The 20,132-nt window shown below is 46.5% G+C and overlaps 1 protein-coding gene across 3 annotated transcripts in view; it reads left to right on the top strand.

Annotated features, from left to right (window-relative positions):
* MMRN1 (multimerin 1) overlaps positions 1-19,926 on the top strand; it is a 67,279-nt gene extending 47,353 nt beyond the window's left edge. For 2 of the 3 annotated variants that reach the window (XM_053404083.1, XM_053404082.1), the window contains exons 6-7: positions 453-2,405; positions 19,066-19,926. In XM_053404083.1, coding sequence (XP_053260058.1) covers positions 453-2,405; positions 19,066-19,487 — 2,375 coding nt within the window. In that variant the 3' untranslated portion in view covers positions 19,488-19,926. Of the gene's footprint in view, positions 1-452; positions 2,406-14,561; positions 14,712-19,065 lie in introns of all 3 variants that reach the window. The other variant, XM_053404084.1, reaches the window with a different exon arrangement.
* Positions 19,927-20,132: the final 206 nt, after the last annotated feature.

The raw sequence follows: 20,132 nt of genomic DNA, 5'->3' as shown, positions 1-20,132 counted from the left end.
GCTTTCAGTGCTAATTAGGTGGCTGACAATTAAAATATCTTGAGAGCCTCTGCTGTCTTCCTGACAGTCCACCATTTTCCTGGAAAGTTCACGGTGTATCTGCCTGAGTGATAGGTCTTTTAAATCTATGGTCTACTAAGCTAGAAGCCATGGTTACATTTCACCTTGTCATAGTAGTCTATAATTGCAGGGAACAGCATATTATGGCTTCTCCCTCAGGACAGCAAAACTGATTAAAAGGATGAGAGCAACTAGCACAAGCACTATTCAAACACAGAACTCTCTTGAGATTCAGCAACTGAAATAATCCACCGCATAAGAGATGGGGAGAGTGTGATTGTTATACAAACATAGATACATACATAATGCTTAAGTATTGAATTTTTGCTTCCTTTTCCCCCTTCAACCTGCTCTTTATTTATTAAGGCATTGTGTCTCCCCCCCCCCTCTAGATCTCAAGTCCAAAAGCATTGCTGAGCTAGTCAAAGAAATTGTAAGAGAGCAGGTAAAAGCATCCCAGAGTGAAACACAAGAGACAGTGGCCCAGATTTTCAAGATTACGTCTGGCCTGTCTGCAGATCTTGAGAACATCAAACAAACGATCAAAAGCTTGAATGCTTCTCACAACAAATTGGCTAGGGAGATAGAAAGCAGGCCTACGAGGATAGAAATCCTAGATATAAGGACCCAGATCCTCCATATTGAAGAGGATATAAGCATTACATGTGAGAAGCCAATCGAAGACCTGCAGGAACATCAGAGGTCAATAGAAGCAGCCTTGGAGCATCAAAGTTCAAGGAGCAACGTATACTATGAATCTCTGAACAGGACTCTGACTCAAATGAAAGAAGTGCACGAACAGCTGTTGACAGCTGAGCGGATCTCAGACCAGAACATCCCAACAGCAGGGAACTCAATAACCGATAACCTTACAGATTACATGGTTGGTCTTCACGAGAAAGTGAAAACACAGAGTCTGATGGTTCTGCAGCTCTATGATGACCTCAGAGTCCAAGACAGCAAGATCAGTAACCTCACCATAGCATTGGAGATCCAGAGAGATAACTTACATGGAGAGTGCAGCAGCATATTGTCCAAATGCCGGCGGGACTTCCAAACACGACTGAAGGGCATGGAAGAGAACATGCACTCCTTAAATAAAAGCATGGAGAACCTTGTGTTTCCCTTGGATGATAAGATGGACAAGATGAACGAGCAAATTAACGACCTCTGTTACGATATGGAGATCCTCCAGCCCCTGATTGAGCAAGGGGTTCCCTTCAGCCTTACATCAGAATATGAGCAACAGATTGCAACAGAAGCTATAAGCAGAAAGCTGGAAAATTTAACCAGTGTTGTGGCAGGACTAAGTTCTACCACTGAAGAACTCGTCAAAAGCAAGAAGGAGCTTAAAGATGAGGCTCAGGCTTACAATGAAATCTCTGAGAGGCGTATTAATGAATGTTTCATTTTAATGGAGGATGGCTTAAACAAAACCATGATGGTTATCAACAGTGCCATTGATACTATCCAGGATAACTATGTGCTCAAAGAAACATTGAGTACCATGAAGAATGAAACGAAGGCCTGCTGTAGTAGCGCTGAGAAGATGGAAAGCATATTGACATTAATACCTCGGTTTCAAGAGATGAATGAATCCCTTCAGGTGCTAGTCAATGAGAACAGGAAAGGTGTCTTTACTTCAAACGCCATCCATTCTTCTTCATCATCATCTGGTGATCTCAGCATAGTTCGCCATAATCTAAATGCAACATTAAACCTGCAAGAGCATCATCATGACATTGGCCACCTGGATGGAAAGGGGTCAGGCTCCACTCAGGAACATGAAGATTATGAAGGTCGCCTGGCGGCAGTGGAAGCAAAAATAACCAAGTTTTTAGCAAACAACTGCGTCACAGTAAGAAACATCAAAGCTGCTTCCACGGAAAAGGATAAAGTGATCTCTCTTCAGGTTCAGGCCTTGAGTTCCAGGATCAGGGCGCTAGAAGCCAAATCCATACGCTTCTCTGTGACCATCCCTGTGTTAAACAAGACTGCCTATGAAGCACGGAGCTTGTGTGAGGTTGTCTCCGGAAGCCTGAAAGGAATGAATGCCAGCATCCCCAGGTTAGTGAAAGCCGCTCATCCAGACAACTTGCTATTTCAGAAAGGCTTGCAAGAGCTCACAGAATCCATGCTGGAGGTCAAAGCAGGAACAATCCTATCCAATCTAACCTGGTATGTAGACAAGTCCCTAGATGAGGCAGTGGACACTATTACCAAACGTCTGAAGGCAACTCCTCCTGTTTCTAAAAAGCCACTGCCAGTGAAAAAGATCCCAGTGAGCACGACCGCAAACCAGGCTGGACGAATGCAGAGAAACACAGACACTGCTTCAGAAGCAGGTAAGGCTTTTTAATATTACTACTAGTGACGTTGCCCAAACTTGCAACTTATCCACACGGATTTGTGTAGGGACATAGGAAGATGCCTTATGGCAGCCTTTCTCAACCTGTGGGTCCCCAGATGTTGTTGAACTACAACTCCCATCACCCCTAGCTAGCAAGGCCAGAGCTCAGGAATGATGGGAGTTGTAGTCCAACAATATCTGAGGACCCACAAGTTGAGAACCACTGCATTATGGGAAGTCCATCTAGGCCAGTATTGTTGACACTGGCTGACACTGACTGGCCAAGGTTTCAAACAAGGGTCCCTCTCAGTCCCATGTGGAGATGTCAAGGGTTGAACCTTGGACCTTTTGCATTCAGCATCTGTGCTCTGCCACTGAGCCATGGCCCTTCCCAGCCGCTATAAGAATAAAATATTTTGTTCTTCAAATGCTCTCGGTGCGGAGAATGAGATTCTGCACGTGAGCAGAGAGCCCTGGAAGCCAAAGCTGTAATTTGCACTGGGAGCAATTTTCTTTTTCCTCCCAGGAGGGCGTGAAAACATTGCATCCCCCTGGTCCACTTGGAACTAGCTGGCAGAGGCCATAACTAGTACACATAAAGCACATCACGCCACCACCACCATTTTGAATCCAGTTAAGTCCAAAGTTCAAATCCCCAGCAAATCTAGGTGGCCCCATAGAGCTGCCATCACTGTCACTTATGGGAATGGTGAAAAGGTGGGGGGCCCACAATTCCTGTGTGTGACATTGGCATCACTGTCAGGAGGGCAACTCTGTGAGATCGCCCCATTGCACCATTTGGTCCTGTGGAATCGCTGTTCCTGTGTCTTCTGTTGAATGGTGATGGCAGAAATTAGGCTTCACACAGGGGTTAGTAAATTAACTGCTGTTTGTGGGGTTTTATTTAGCTCTCTGGCAGGACTCTTGATGTAAGCCTGCAGAAGGGTCTCGTCAAGGGAACAGAGGAAGTGGAGGATGTGCAAGGTGGGTTGTGCTTAAGGAACAGCGTACAGTTAATTCACTGTGGCTGAACAGCACATTGTTCCATGGTGCTCTGGGGAAATCTAGTCAAATTGTTATGGAGTGTAAGGATGAAATTTGCATCCAGGTCCCTAATTTAGTAGGAAAGGATTGAGTGCGCTTTGCAAGAGGACTGCGGAAACATGGAATCCAGGTCAATCCAGACCAAATTAGCACTAGTTTTTATACCGACCAAATAATCTGAGATCAAATTTAAAACGATATTTCAGGAGAGAGGCCTTTGACAAAATGACATTGTTTTGTGCACAATAAGGTAAATTGGTGAACGGCAAAGGCATTTTTATTCTTTTATGTCCCCCGTCATCTTTTTCTTTATTTCCATTCCTTCCACCTCGGTGCACACGCTCAAGACATGCCTCGAGTCAAGTGCTTGCAGTTCATCTGATAATCAAGCACGCAGGAAGTTTAAAGTGGATTGGGGCTTCAATAATGTTTCCACTTTATTTCATATCTCGCTGCTTACTCATTCTGCCTTAAACTGCTGGAAGCATTTTCTGCGCAGCAGTGAAACAGCAGAAGTCAGCAGCTGTGTGGATGAAGTGCCTCGGCCTTTTTTGTGGGCTGAACAGCATCTTTCCATGCGAAACTTTACCGTGTTCCAGCCAAAGCTGCTCCTTCACAACAGGCAGTATTGCATTCAACGCATATATGTGACAAAGATTATTTCCAGGACAGTGGGAAGTGGGAGTCAAAATATTAAGCTACCTCAGTCCGCTGGTCCATCTAGCTCAGTATTCCTTATTGGCTTTCAGGGATCTCATGTAGGAGTCTTTTTTCACAACTGGAGACGACAGGGGTGGAATCTGTGCTTTTCTGTTTGAAAGCCATGTACTTCATCAATGATCTATGGCCCAATGAATTGTTACAGTGTTTATAGAATATGCTATTCTGTTCATAGATTCATAGGATTGTGGAGTTGGAAGGGACCCTAAGGATCATCTAGCCCAACCCCTTGCAATGCAGGAATATGCAGCTGTCATATATGGGGATCAAACCTGCAACCTTGGTTTTATCAACGCCATGCTCTAATCAACTGAGCTATCCAAGTGAAAAGAATGTGTTCTTTTCTCTAGATCAGGGGAGCCAACACAATGCCTTCGAGATGTTGTTGGACTATAACTCTCATCATTCCTGACCATTGGCCGTTATGGCTGAGACTGATGGGAACTGGAGTTCAACAATATCTACATTGCTTACCCCCATCTCTATGTTCTTGCATAGCCTGCTGGTTTTTGGTTACCTATTGGTGCTTCCTTAATCAACATTCATGGCCCATTGGGGAAGAAAGTTGTACTAACTTGCAAGGTGAGGGTTGAAAGGAGCAGGTTGCATGTTTTAAAATATGGGCAGAGAAGGGAAAAGGGCCATGAGCTTTTGGAGCTGGCTAGCCAGAGCCTAGGACTTGCCAATCAGAAGGTTGGCAGTTTGAATCCCCACGATGGGGTGAGCTCCCATTGCTCGGTCCCTGCTCCTGCCAACCTAGCAGTTCAAAAGCACGTCAAAGTGCAAGTAGACAAATAGGTACCACTCCGGTGGGAAGGTAAACAGCTTTTCCATGCATTGCTCTGGTTCGCCAGAAGCGACTTAGTCATGCTGGCCACATGACCTGGAAGCTGTACGCCGGCTCCCTTGGCCAATAAAGCGAGATGAGCGCCGCAACCCCAGAGTCAGTCACGACTGGACCTAATGGTCAGGGGTCCCTTTACCTTTACCTTAGCAATAGGCAGTCATGGTGGAGCTCAAGAATGCTATATGCTTTTGAGCAGACTGCTGCTGCTATGTCTCTAACTCTGTGAGCGAGTGCACCTACCTAAGATGGTTGGATGGCACTTTGTACGCCTCCTTCCAGCAACTCCTGCAGCTAAACTAGTGCCAAACATATTGCTCTGCTTTCCTTTGGACCACATCCGTGAATCATCTGGGAAGCCCAGGACCTTCATGCACACTATCCAGGCTTGCACCCCAGGGTGGGTATTTCAGTGCTGCTATCGCAGCTGTTTGACTTTACCCCTGAAGACACACTCCATGGGCACCTGAGACAGACAGATGCCAACAACAAGTCATACCAGAATTGCCAAATTATCAATCTGGAATCCTTATACCAGACTTCCAGCTTCCTCTGGGCTTTAGTCAGAACTCTCAGACAGAGGGGGAGAGTGGTGAAAAACCCCTCCAATCTTAGCATCCTCCTGCCACCCCCTCTCCTTTGTCTCTTGCAGCAGGGCTATACCTGAAGAAACTGTCAGAGAAGGGGCACACCACTCAGGTTCCTTCCTGAACAATTTCTCCCCCGCTTCAACAGACACCTGCTGTCTATCGCACCACCTAGCCTAGTTTAAACAGGTGGAGATTCCCCTTTCTCTGCTCTCTCTCCCAACCCCTTCCCCTCAGCGTTTTTCCACTCTAATTCCCCAGCCACACTGCCAGCAGAGAGCAGCCCGAGATTTACATATTCATTCATTAATTAATAGTATTTATGTGCCACCCATTAACCAAGTACCCTGAGCAGCTTACGGTAACAATAAAAAAACCATATAAAGGTACAATTCTAAACCACAAAGTAGAAAGCATAATGCAGCATTTAAAATTTCAGCAGCGGCAGCAGAGAATAAAAAGAACCCTCTCCGATGACAATTCCGAGCTTTACCTTGGCAAACTGAGAGGGGAGGAGGTGATCTCCTCCAACACTCTGCTGCTGTTGCTATAGGTGGTGTTGCTGTGGGGATGGTGGGGGCAGGGAGGTGAGGGGACCGGCCCTTGATGGGTCAACAAAAGCTTTAAGGCAAAGGAAACCACCTCTCTCTTCAGCCGGTCTGACACTCTCCCACTCCCACTTTTACTACATGGTAGGAACTGATACCAGGCTCCCCACCACACGGGGGGGGGGGGAACCCAGTTGGCATTATAAGCAGAGCACTGCCCTGATAGAGATGTCAGATGATTCCATCAGAAATTAAAATGGGAGCAGAAATTCCATGGGGGTTCAGGGAAACGTGAGATGGTTTGGTGGGCTGAAGCAGGAGGCAAGGACAGAGGGGGCTTTGCCCCCCTCAATATTTGCTGGCAGGGGGCCAAGCCCCCACCCCAATATCGAGGGGCCCCAAACACACCAGCCTCCAGCCTGCAAACACACCCTCTATGCTCCCCATTCTTTCCGCTGATGCAACATCGCAGATGCATCAAGCACCATGCGCACAATGTCACACTCACACAACACGTGCTGGGCCCCCCAGTCTTGGGCACAAGTAATGCCTCTGGTACAAGACCTCTTGAAACAGTCGTGCCTTTCCCCCCCTCCAAAAAAAAATCCTGAGAGCTGTAGTTTGGTCAGAATGCTGAGAGTTGTTAGAAGACTCTATTCTCCTTACAGAGCTACACCACTGAGCCTCTTGGACTTGCTCATCGGAAGGTCAGCAGTTCAAATCCCCGCAACGGAATAAGCTCCTGTTGCTCTGTCCCAGCTCCTGCCAACCTAGGAGTTCAAAAGCACACCAGTACAAGTAGATAAATAGATACTGCTGTGGCGGGAAGGTAAACAGTGTTTCTGTGCACTCTGGCTTCTGTCATGGTGTTCCATTGCGCCAGTAGTGACCAGTCATGCTTGCCGCATGACCCGGAAAGCTGTCTGTGGACAAACGCCAGCTCCTTCTGCCTGAAAGCGAGATGAGCGCCATACCCCCATAGTCGCCTTTGACTGGACTTAACCGTCCGGGGGTCCTCTACCTTACACTTCTCAAAATTCCCTGTGAGGTGGGATTGATTCTTAAACCACTCTGTAAACTGTAAGTCTGTGATTCTAGATTCAGGTAGGTAGCCGTGTTGGTCTGACGCAGTCGAAATAAATAAGAAAATAAGAAAATTGTCCAGCAGCACCTTAGGGACCAACTAAGTTTGTTCTGGGTGCATTTTGTGTGCATGCACACTTCTTCAGATTCTTCTGTGAGTACTCTTAATGAACTACAGCTCCCAGAATTCTTTGGGTGAAGGCACAACTGTTTAAAGTGGCAGCACAATGATTTAGATGTATGGTTTGAATGTGACCCTGAAGTCTCCCATGAACAGCTTGCACCTGGGCAGCAGACTGAGCAGGCACATACAGGTCCACACTTACCCATTATGCTGAGGTGTATTTCTATTTAAATTCTAGTACATTATGTCTAATGTTTGCATGGATAGATATAAATTAACACATGCACATTTTATGTAAATTGGTGTCTTCTCTTTTGGTGATGCCAAAATGGACACTCCAATTGCCTGTCTTCATTCTCTCTCTTCTCTAAGGTAACCCATTTTCACAGATTTTCTTCCAGCTACAGATAGGTAGCCATGTTGGTCTGCCATAGTCAAAACAAAAAATTTTTTCCTTCCAGTAGCACCTTAAAGACCAACTAAGTTAGTTCTTGGTATGAGCTTTCGTGTGCACACGAAAGCTCATACCTTTCGTGTGAAAGGTATGCACACGAAAGCTTGGTATGCACACAAAAGCTCATACCAAGAACTAACTTAGTTGGTCTTTAAGGTGCTACTGGAAGGAAAAAAATTTTTTGTTTTTCTTCCAGCGTTAGTCTATTTCTCTTTGAGAGAAGGAGAGGTGGACATATAGGGAGAAAGAGCAATTGGAGGTCAGTGCGAGGGAGAGGCTTGAGTTTTCTTTTTTCAAATTTTTTTTGTCTCCAGGCTTTCTAAACCACCTGCCACTCTGACCCCTAAACCTTCCCCCCTTCTACTCCCATAGTCTGAGTCTGAGCCTCGAGAAACCCAACAAGCCTTCTGGGGGAAATGGAGGCCACAAAATATTTATTCATTCTTACATTTGTGCCTCACTATTCCGCCAAAGAGTCTACATGGTTCCCCTCCTCTCCATTTTATCCTTGCCATGACACCCCTGTGAGGTAGATTAGGCTGGCCTGGCTGAGTGAGCATCGGGGTTGAGTTGGGATTCAAACCCTGATCTTCCACCGTCCTAGGCTACCCAATATGCCACGCTGGCTCTCAAAAATGTTTAGCTGTAAATGCCAACCACATCCGGTGGCGTCCCAAACACCGAGGCGTCCACTGTTGCTTTGTTGTTGTTCGGTGCCAAAGCGCCTTTGTGAACGTCTTTTGCACTCTGAGTTTTAATTGCGAGAGATTGATCGTTACCCTAATTCAGTTTGACTCTCCATGCTTCAACTTTGCATATTCAGTGCAATAGGGCAGGAGACAGATGAAAGGGGTTTTTGTTGTTGTTTGCAATTTAGCGCAGAGGGAAAGCACTGACTCTGTCTCGGAAAAAATGGAGTAGCTACAAGAGCAGCAACTTCTTATTGCTGCAGTACCAGCGGCCCTCCCCAAACCGAACTCTTGTCAGCGGGAGAGAGGGCAGTACATGCCATCCCTGCTCATTCAGTCCTTAGGTCCCCTTAGGTGATGGGCAAAAATAAGCCGTTCGGCCATCCTGAAACAAATTGAAATAGCTTCCCATCATTATTACATTGGTTCACAGACTATTGAGACAGAGGCAATGTGGATCTTTTATTTACACAGAGCTGATATGTGGCACACTGGCGGCCTCAAGGCATCGCCACACAATGCACATAGCATACCCTGCAACATCCCCTCAAAAAGCTCGACTTTTGTGTCCGAATTTTTTACTTCTTGAAATATGGCAACCCTATTCCACCCCCAATAACCAGACAACATTCCACGTTGTCTGAGCTCCTTTCGGATTACTTTTGTCCTCTCTCACACATCCCTTTCCGTTTTCCGCCACACACACAACTAAAGAGGATGGCACCATTTGAGCCTGGATAGCTCAGTTGATTAGAGCGTGGTGCTGATAATGCCAAGGTTGCAGGTTCAATCCCCGTATGGAACAGCTGCATATCCCTACATTGCAGCAGGTTCAGCGGTTCTCAACCTGTGGGTCCCCAGATGTTGTTGGACTACAACTCCCATCATCCCTGAGCTCTGGGCTTGCTAGCTAGGGGTGATGGGAGTTGTAGTCCAACAACATCTGGGGACCCACAGGTTGAGAACCGCTGGAAGGTCCTTTCCAACTCTACAATTCTATGATTCTATGTAGAGGATAAACTCCTTATTAGTATGTGGAACAAGTGGACCTGCAACAAAATGTTGCAGTATGATCAGTGTTCCAGTCAATCCACAATGACTGCGTCCAAGACACTTTGTTTCATTCCTGTTCCAACCCATCCATTTCTCTCTCTCTCTCTCTCTCTCTCTCTCTCTCTCTCTCTCTCTCTCACACACACACACACACACACACACACACATTCCATGGCTACTGAGCATGCTCAGTCTTCATTGGGCTGTCTTGAGATATGGTTCCTCACCCCCTTTTTTGGTTTCTCACTCCCCCTGAAAAGCAGGGCAGATGATCACACTAGAGAGAATAGGCCAAAGAGGGCTTCAAATGATGTAAAGCAAATTCACCTTAGTGTGGTACAGTGGTTAGAGTGTCAGACTAGGACCTGGGAGACCAGAGTTCAAATCCCCACTGAGCTAGAAGCTCATTATTGTATACAATAAATCTCTGTCCACAGAGACAACTAGATCACTGTTTTGGGTTTCTCTTTATCTTCATCATATCTTCATCTCTTTATCATATGGAAGTTGCAAGTGCCAGGGGTGTGGCTTTAGGACGCTGCCTAGGGTGGTAGTTGACACACTGCCCGAAAAAGAGGATATGCACCACTGTAAAAGAGGACCACCAATCTGCATAGAATTTGCATGTGCTAATTTATATGCATCTAAATGCAAATTTGAAAATAATTAGCAGAATTTGAATTTCACAGAAGGGAAGCCAATTACTTACCCATGCAAATCACTCCCCTCAAATCTTTAAATTGATTTGCACCCCAATAAGATCACCCAAATAAGTTCTTACTCAATTAATTTATCACCGAGATCATCCAGAAATCAATCTGAAATCAATTTCCCTTTATTAACTACCCCCATTCAATTCAATCATCACATCATTACCCCACTAATAAAATTCAAAATAAATAGGGCGCACATTGTGATTCCCTTCAGGTGGTAGGGGGGGATTTTTATTTCTAGTCAAGGTGGCCAGTGGGTGGTCTATCTTTTCCTTTTCTGTCCCCACCCACATTAAAATAGAAGGCAAATTAACTCTGTGTAGGGGCAACCATCTCTCTCTCTGTGTGTGTAACAAATTCCCTGGAAAGGAAATGAAAATTGCCCTTCTGAGACCAAGACGTTGAGGTTTCAGCTCACAGAGCATCAGCAGTGAGTCTTTCTTTCGGCTCAAATAAGTGGGGGGAAAGAAGAAGGAGAAAGAAGGACCATCCATTGGCATATCATCTCCTCCCATGCTTCTGGCACTGGACATAGGGAAAATCTATTCCTGTATATCCATTTAAATATTGGGCTATTTCATAGGAGAGAGGACACCTTACCATGTTGTCCCTGCCCCACTCCTTCATCCATGCTCTCGCATACACTTGCAGGAGACTAGAATGCACATTTATGTATCACAACAAAATAGGAAATGCATCGCTGGTGAAGAGGGTGGATATTTACATAAAACTTGTGTATGCTAATCTATGTGTGTGGGAGCCAATTTAGAAAGTTATTTCTGTATAGGCATAGCTACAAACTTAGAAATGATGGCTGTCATTTAAAGAGTAAAATACAGCACATCTCCATAGTGGGGAAGATAGTGGCTAGGAGGCTCATGTGCCTGCTCAGTTCAGTTCTAAAGTCCTCACACTTCTTTCTTTTGGTACTTCTTCTTTACACCAGACTTGGGCTGGACAGCCCTTCAAAGGGAGGACTGTCCTACAGGTCACAGTAGTGGGGATAAGCTGAAGAAGGGACTCAGAATGATGTCAAGGAGATATAATTTAGCTTACACTTTCCCCATAGTGTTGTGTAGTGTTAGAGTGCCAAACTAGGGCCTGTGAGACCACGGTTTCAGCCAGTGGGGCGAGGACAGTCCAACCCAGCCACTGCCCCTCAGCCTAACCTACTTCATAGGGTCGTTGTGAGGATAAAATGAGGGGGGCAAGAACCATGCACTCCTTGGCGGAAGAGGCAGTATATGCATGTCATAAATACATAAATGTGATGGGATTTTTGTTGCTGCTGCTGTTGTTATCAGGCAGCCTTAACCAAGCATTTTCCTTCCAGATGTTTTGGGCCACAACCCCAGCTGGCTGGAGTTGATGGGAGTTGTACAGTGGTGCCTCAGGTTACATACGCTTCAGGTTACATACACTTCAGGTTACAGACTCGGCTAACCCAGATATAGTGCTTCAGGTTAAGAACTTTGCTTCAGGATGAGAACAGAAATCGTGCTCCGGCGGCAGAAGGCCCCATTAGCTAAAGTGGTGCTTCAGGTTAAAAACAGTTTCAGGTTAAGTACAGACCTCTGGAACGAATTAAGTACTTAACCTGAGGTACCACTGTAATCTGAAACATCTGGAAGGAAAAAGCTTGGTCAAGGCTAACATGAGGCATCTCCCATTTATGTGACCCTTACCTGTGGCCTGAAGCCATGCTGTCCAAATCTAGGTTCGCCCCCACAGTGAGAACATGCAGTAGCACCTGGTGTGTATGTTGATTTTCTCCAATCTCTGGGCAAACCCTAAATATGAAGCTAAGTAAGGCAGCTTTTCCTCTTCTTCTCTTGGCACTCGAACTGCACTCCTACATTGCTTTATCCTGAGCCTTATTGTTGTGATAGATGAGATGCAATGTGTTCGCGGGGGGAAAAGCGGCGAGAGAAAATAATTACTTAAGTCGGACAGAAACTCCTTGGCGTGCTGCAGTCCATAAACCTCATCTGTCTACCCCCAGGAGCAGTGTGTTGTGGGGGGAGGTCCCCCCCACTTTGCACAAAGCGCACAAAGCTTTGCATTCAGCCTGGCAAGCTCAAATCCATCACCGTCGAAGTGCTGCGACCGAGGAGCACCATGGCATCTGAAATGACTGGGCTGGAAATTAAAGATAGCTCAGAGTGCCGATGAAGTGCCTGTGAAAAGAGGCAATTCCACACATCTGCCGGCAATCAGCGCTTATTCTGAAACACCCTTTTCATCACCCCACACCTAGCCTGCTTCTTGAGCGTTCCTGGGCTTTCTTTCTTTCAAGTTTCAGAGGCTGGCCCACTTGGCAATCTCATCGCAAGAATGTGCATACCCCTATTGTCACTGCGTAGGACTCTAAAGAGCTGGAATTGTTGAATAGTCTCCGGCAATTCAATTTGTCTAATCCCCAGATGACAGAGAGCTGTGATTTACAGTGGACAGTTCAAGGGGAAAGGGGAATTGTCCCTTACACTTCAGCCCGGTTTATCCATGGCATAGAATCAAGCGATAATCAAGTTTTACTGTGATTGTACCTCTTCAGTCTGTAGGGATGCGGGTGGTGCTGTGGGTTAAACCACAGAGCCTAGGACTTGCCGATCAGAAGGTTGGCAGTTCGAATCCCCGTAAAGGGGTGAGCTCCCGTTGCTCGGTCCCTGCTCCTGCCAACCTAGCAGTTCGAAAGCAAGTCAAAGTGCAAGTAGATAAATAGGTACCGCTCCAGCGGGAAGGTAAACGGCATTTCCATGCGCTGCTCTGGTTCGCCAGAAGCGGCTTAGTCATGCTGGCCACATGACCCGGAAGCTGTACGCCAGCTCCCTTGGTCAATAAAGCGAGATGAGCGCTGCAACCCCAGAGTCGGTCACAACTGGACCTAATGATTCAGGTGTCCCTTTACCTTTACCTTACCTCTTCAGTCTACAGCAGGTGGGAGAAACCTTTGGCCCTGCAACCCCCATCAGACCCTGCAAGCATGACCAACATCCAAGGATGATGGGAGTTGTAGTTCACCAACATATGGAAGGTTCCCCACACCTGGCCTACAGATAGAAGCAAAGCCGGCTGGCCTTTGAAGTAGGGTGAGGTAGCTGCCTCAGGCGGCAGAAGCGCAAGAGATGGTGGTCCCCTGCCCCACCGCTTCTGCCACCAGCAGAATGCCCCCTCTCACTGGAAGCGTTCCAGTGTGTGGCGTTGTCTTCTCCACACCTCAGTGATGGGGAGGGGACATTCCAAAGCACCATGTTGCCACTCGTCTTCCCCACTCCTGGGGCAGAGAAGGTGAGCATCAAAGCCTTGTGGAAATCTCACTGAGTTTGGCAAGCATGTGTATGTTCTGGCATGCAGAGGAAGTGGACGGCAGCAGTGTGGGGGCAGGAAGTGGTACATTCCTTTTTTCTCCTCAGGTGGCGAAACAGGGTGGGTTGCCCGTGAATAGGAGCTCTTTAGTACTTGCTAGTTTGTAAGGTGGCAGAGGGAAAGGCACGCTTACTTCTGCCATGTCTAGAATGCATTATCTCTACACCAGTGATGGTCAAACTTGGCCCACCAGCTGTTTTTGGACTGCAACTCCCATCATCCCTAGCTAACAGGACCAGTGGTCAGGGATGATGGGAATTGTAGTCCCAAAACAGCTGAAGGGCCAAGTTTGGCCACCACTGCTCTAACAGACACCTGCATGTGTTGAGAGCCTCCTGCTGAAGTACACAAACGGTATGATTCAGGTTTCTGTATGTACAGATGCCCACCTCACGTGGCATATTATGCCTGGGAGAGCCTTTGCCCAATCTTTAATTTCAAGATGCTTCCAGCTCTGCCCTAGGATAATTGCATAGCCTGGGGCAAGCGACTCAAAGGGAGGTCCCCATCTGTAAAATGGGAGCAGGATTGTAAAGCGCTAAGTAGCATATAAATGAGGGATAAAATACTATTTGACAGTATGTTTGGACATGGAGGCTGGGACTGAGCGCTTCCCTCATGCCTTGGATTGGCAGAAATGAGGAGCAATTAGCCAGTCGAGACCCAGTCAGTGGCAGCAAGCAGTGTCTGACTAAATTCCCCAGTGGCAAATAATATTAAGCAAAAACACCACTACCACACAATCCTGGGAAATGGTATAATTTATATGCAAATAAACAATGGTGGTTGTCTTTCTCCCCATATCGCCTCTAACTTGAGATTCAAATACAGCTAGGGAAGAGTTGGCGTAGGAAGCTGCAATTTGGAAGTCTTTGCAAAGCTCCTTGCTTCTGTGCCTTCATGTCCTTCTCTCCCATTCAATGCAGGTGATTATCTGAGCTGCAGCAGCTCCCCGTGCCAAAATGGGGGGACCTGTGTCAATGAGAGGAAGAGCTTTGTCTGCGCTTGCCGCTATCCTTTCGGAGGAGCCAACTGCAGCACGAAGATGGTGGCAGAAAACGCTCCTACAAATATAGGCGAGTATAAGTACGACCTAAGCCATCCCTTTGCCTGTGCCTCTTCTGCTATAGATCAGAGATTACGAGACCCAAGTTCCCTCTCCTAGTTCCTCTCGACAAAGGCTCCCCAGTGGCAGAGTCATGGCTTTCTCTCTCTCCTTTAAAGCACTCGCTTCATGATGAGAGTCCGCAATCCCCCATTTTGATGCGTCCCACATCACAAAGTATAAAATTTGATTTCTTTCACAAGCCTGTCCATAAAAAAAAAAAATAGCAAGCAGCCCTATGGAGGGATTGAACAAGATGGTTGTCAGCTGAGCAGCGCTATCATAAATAGGCCAGAGCAAGCTGGCAATTTCACAGAGGCTGTGAAATTGCATTATTGGGAAATTACGCGTTTGACTAAGGCTGCGCCTTCCATTTCAAAATAAAAATAAATAAATAAGGCAACGGACATTCGAGCCTGAGGTCTGTGTGTGCGGCAGCAGTTCCTTTCTCACATTCCCTCAGGAGGGGAGAAAATGGAATTGGTGCCTCTTGCCTGTGGTTCTTCATGAGTTCAGGAAAAGGTGTGAATCGCACTAGTTTATGTACAATGAGATGCATGTTGGCTCCATCTGCGTAAAACGGATCTCTGAAAAAGACTCATCCCTTCTTCATGCAGCACATAGCTAAACTATGGAACTCGCTCTGACAGGAGGCAGTGATGGCCAGCATCTTGGATGGCTTTAAAAGAGGATTAGACAAATGTAACATAGCTGTCAACCATCCCTTATTTGGCGGGAAAGTCCCTTATCCCAGCGCCGTGTCCCGCTGCTGTCCCTTATTGATGATATCCCTTAAATTTCCCGGGTTTCAAAGGAAACAGCTCCTCTCCCTCACTCCCTGCCGGCCAGGGAGGAGGGAGGCTCCAACTGTGTTGCTTGGCTGCATTGCTCACCCAATAAGGACTCTAAGAACGACTGGGGGGTGGAGCTTGCATGCCTTGTGCCGATCAAATCGGCTGCGTTGCCTGGGGACTCGCCTTTGCTCAGCACTTCCCAGCAGAGAGGTGACGGTGGTTTTCCTTGCTGCATCCCCTTTGCTGGGTTGCTGCGCTGTGGGAATCACCGCTTGAGGCTTCATTTGGCTGCTGGCTGGGCTTTCTACCTTTGGCTCGGAGGGGCTCAGAAGTTGAACATACCTGTGTTCTGAAAAGCCCTTATTTTGGCTGCTGATCCCTTATTTTCGAGGCTACTGGTCCCTTATTTTCAAATCTGAGTTGACAACTATGAAATGTAATCATTTCACCATGTTGCTTGTTACCTGTTCTCAGCACCATAGGTGCCAGCTTCCTGGGACCCTGGGTGCCCAACCACCCACAAAATTCCCCTCGAAGGGGCCTGGCACCCACAAATTTTGGCGCCAGAACCATGCACGCTGCATGGCACACACGTCCCCAGACACCCACGGTCGTGTGGCCAAGCTGGCCCTCCTGTTCAGCCCTTTTGGACCCTTTTGCACAGTGTGCAAGCAACAACTCGGAGCAGACACTCAATAGGGAGCCACAGGCAGTCTCATGAGGACAGGGTCAGTTCCTTGGTGAAAGCGCCCACTGGTGGGTCCCTCCTTCATCACTTGGCAACCCTGGCAAACGTCCCTGAATGCAGAAGCAGCAGTCAGTGGCATCAGCCCTCCGATGGATCCGCCATTTTTCATTTCCCACAGTGACTCCAATGAAGCATCATTCTGGGGCATTCTGGGAAATTAGAAGAGGAGCTTCCAGACTCAGCTGCCCAGGGCAGTCATTGGGGATGGGGGTGGAATCATAGAATTGTAGAGTTGGAAGGGACCACAGCGGTCATCTATTCCAACATGTTGCAATGCAGGAATCTTTTGCCCAGTGTGGGGATACCTTGCGTTTGATCATAGAATCATAGAATCATAGAGTTGGAAGAGACCACAAGGGCCATCGAGTCCAACCCCCTGCCAAGCAGGAAACACCATCAGAGCACTCCTGACATATGGTTGTCAAGCCTCTGCTTAAAGACCTCCAAAGAAGGAGACTCCACCACACTCCTTGGCAGCAAATTCCACTGTCAAACAGCTCTTACTGTCAGGAAGTTCTTCCTAATGTTTAGGTGGAATCTTCTTTCTTGTAGTTTGGATCCATTGCTCCGTGTCCGCTTCTCTGGAGCAGCAGAAAACAACCTTTCTCCCTCCTCTATGTGACATCCTTTTATATATCACAGTCACATCTTCCATTTTTAGGCATTCACCCCAAATTTATTAGATGTCTCCCTCCCATCTCTTTGTGAGATGTCCCTTAAGCGAGTTACAACATTTGTAACAAAAATAATACAGTGGTACCTCGGGTTACAGACGTTTCAGGTTACAGAAGCTTCAGGTTACAGACTCCGCTAACTCAGAAATAATACCTCGGGTTAAGAACTTTACTTCAGGATGAGAACAGAAATCACGCTAAAGTGGTGCTTCAGGTTAAGAACAATTTCAGGTTAAGAATGGACCTTCAGAACGAATTCAGTTCTTAACCCGAGGTACCACTGTAATGGGAGGAATTTGTGTCTGGGTTTGAGCTCTCGCACCAACATAGACTCTGCTCGGCCACAAATGTTCAGTTGAGGCATCACAGTGACGCTTGCTATAAAAATGAGCAAGCTGAGATTTGCATTCGGAATACATGAAATCTGTGTTTTATGCCTCTCTCAGCCACAATTTTGTCGTTTCTCAATCATTTTTTTACAGTGGTGCATGCATTGGTTTATATGCTACGGGTAAAGGAAACGAAACAAAGGACATTTTTATTTCCCCATTTATTATTATTATTATTAAGCTTCCAAATCTCCCCAATCTTTGCTTGCGAGCAAAATTTTGGGCATACGCAAGCATGTTACATTTGCAAAAATCTGTGACACAGCCGTTGGGGGGAAGAGAATGGCATGAAAGCTTTTCTTCTTAATAATGCAGCACAGTCAAGACTGAAATTTCCTTGCTGTTTCCGAAAAAAAGAAGCATTTTTTTTTCCTATTGGTGCGTTTGACGCTAATTGTGGAGAAAATTGCTTTCTATACAGTACTTAAGAATTCATTCCGCTTTTCTTCTTTAGCTTCTTGAGAACTTGACAGGAGGCCTGGGGGGAAAGTTTACAACCACCCCTGTGTCTGCAATACAGAGTTGATCCCATTTAAATAGGCAATTCCGCTTGAGGAGAAAACAACAAAAGGCAGATCTGGATGTTATGGCAGACGTGGGGAGAACGTCGAAAATACCAGCCCTACGTGTAGATCTTCCTGCTCGCCTGTACTTACACTCGCTCCGTAACATGACAGCATTGTGCTGGTTTCCTCACCTTTTTGCTTTGTACTATTGGCTGCTGTGGGGCAGGCAGCAGGACAGGGTTCACAGTGAGGTAGAGGAGGGAGAAGGTGTCTTATCAGCCCAACGTATTTCAAGTCTTATGACTCTTACTCAGGCATAAAACAGCTAAACCAAGGATGAGTGGTTGTGACCTTTAAACCCCTAAATGGCTTCGGCCCTGTATACCTGAAGGACCGTCTCCATCCCCATCACTCAACCCAGACACTGAGGTCCAGCACCGAGGGCCTTCTGGTGGTTCCCTCACTGTGAGAAGTGAGCTTACAGGGAACCAGGCAGAGGGCATTCTCGGTGGTGGCGCCCGCCCTGTGGAACGCCCTCCCATCGGATGTCAAGGAAATAAACAACTACAGTGGTACCTCTGGTTAAGAACTTAATTCGTTCCAGAGGTCCGTTCTTAACCTGAAACTGTTCTTAACCTGAAGCACCACTTTAGCTAATGGAGCCTTCCGCTGCCGCCACACCACCAGAGCACGATTTCTGTTCTCATCCTGAAACAAAGTTCTTAACCTGAGATACTATTTCTGGGTTAGCGGAGTCTGTAACCTGAAGCGTATGTAACTTGAAGTGTATGTAACCCAAGGTACCACTGTATCTGAGTTTTAGAAGACATCTGAAGGCAGCCCTGCTCAGGGGAGTTTATAATGTTTGATGTTTTATTGTGGTTTTTATCATTTCTTGGAAGCTGCCCATAGTGGCTAGGTCAACCCAGTCAGACATGAGGCATATAAATAATAAATTATTATAATTATTAACCATTAGCTATGCTGGCTGGGGTCAGAGGAAATTTTAGGATATTGCAACTTCGAGGTCTCCTCAACCTTCATTTCTGAGTTTCATTGGATGTTATAGGAAAGAAATACACATTGGTCTGGCAATTTCAATAGCAGACCCATGATTGCCATAACATCTAGCTTCACCCAACGGTTCTAGCAAATGTGCTTATCTTATCTTTGCTTATCTTTGCATTATGTTTGTGTCCCCCCCCCCCTTGCAGATTTTACAAAAGGATCTTACAGATATGCACCAATGGTGGCCTTTTTTGCTTCGCACACCTACGGAATGAATACTCCTGGCCCTATTCGATATAACAATCTGGATGTCAACTATGGGTCTTCCTATGTCCCAGCAAATGGACGGTTCCGTGTGCCATACCTTGGCATTTATGTCTTCGAATACACCATTGAATCAAACAGCCCGCTCCTCTCAGGCTACCTAGTGGTCGACGGAATAGACAAGCTGGGCTTTCGGTCTGAAAACACGAAGGAGAACAAATACCTGGAGAGAGTGGTTACTGGAGATGCCTTACTGGAACTGAACTACGGGCAAGAAGTCTGGCTCAGGCTGGCAACAGGCTCGATCCCAGCCAAATACCCACCTGTCACTACATTTACTGGCTACATATTGTACCGCACATAAATTCCATTCTATAGGAAAGCGGTCACCCACAATGGAAACTCTTCTCCTTTGCTTCTAATAAAAATAACTCTTGTTTGAGGCTGCCATCTTTTATTTTAACAACTGCATGATAGGCAGAAACGAGGCATGAAACCTCTTTCCCAAATCAGCATCTTCGTGCTGTAGGAAGCAACATTCTGCCTGCCACACAGATGTTAAAAGCAGGGGAGGCCTTGTGGAAAATAGGTGGTGAGGCCCATCTCATTAGATAGCTACCTGAATGTCAAATTTTGAAAACGGCCGGCCAGCTGTCCCATTGCACCTTTGGTTGGCAAAGTGGAGGTATTTGTAAATAGGTCTCCCATAGTTCTAGGCACCCCATCAGCTGAATGTCTTCAGTATGTCCATTATTTTTATTCAGCTATTTTGCACCAGTATAAAAGAAATGTACAAGAAGTTATGCATGTTATCACCACTGTTTAAGTGGATTTGATTTCTTTTCAGGATTTGTGTGACGCAGGCCACCAGTGGGTAAACTTCAGCCTTGGGTGAACCACCAGCCAGTTGTACAATAGTGGCTCAGGGTGGGGGCAGACATACACTAAGTTTTTAGGCAAAACAAAAAAAAATTTTCTTTCCAGTAGCACCTTAAAGACCAACTAAGTT

Source organism: Podarcis raffonei, chromosome 9 (genome assembly GCF_027172205.1).
Source record: "Podarcis raffonei isolate rPodRaf1 chromosome 9, rPodRaf1.pri, whole genome shotgun sequence".
NCBI classification, from domain to species: domain Eukaryota; kingdom Metazoa; phylum Chordata; class Lepidosauria; order Squamata; family Lacertidae; genus Podarcis; species Podarcis raffonei.
The sequence above is the reverse complement of the archived record's forward strand: the minus strand, read 5'-3'. Positions and strand labels throughout refer to the sequence as shown.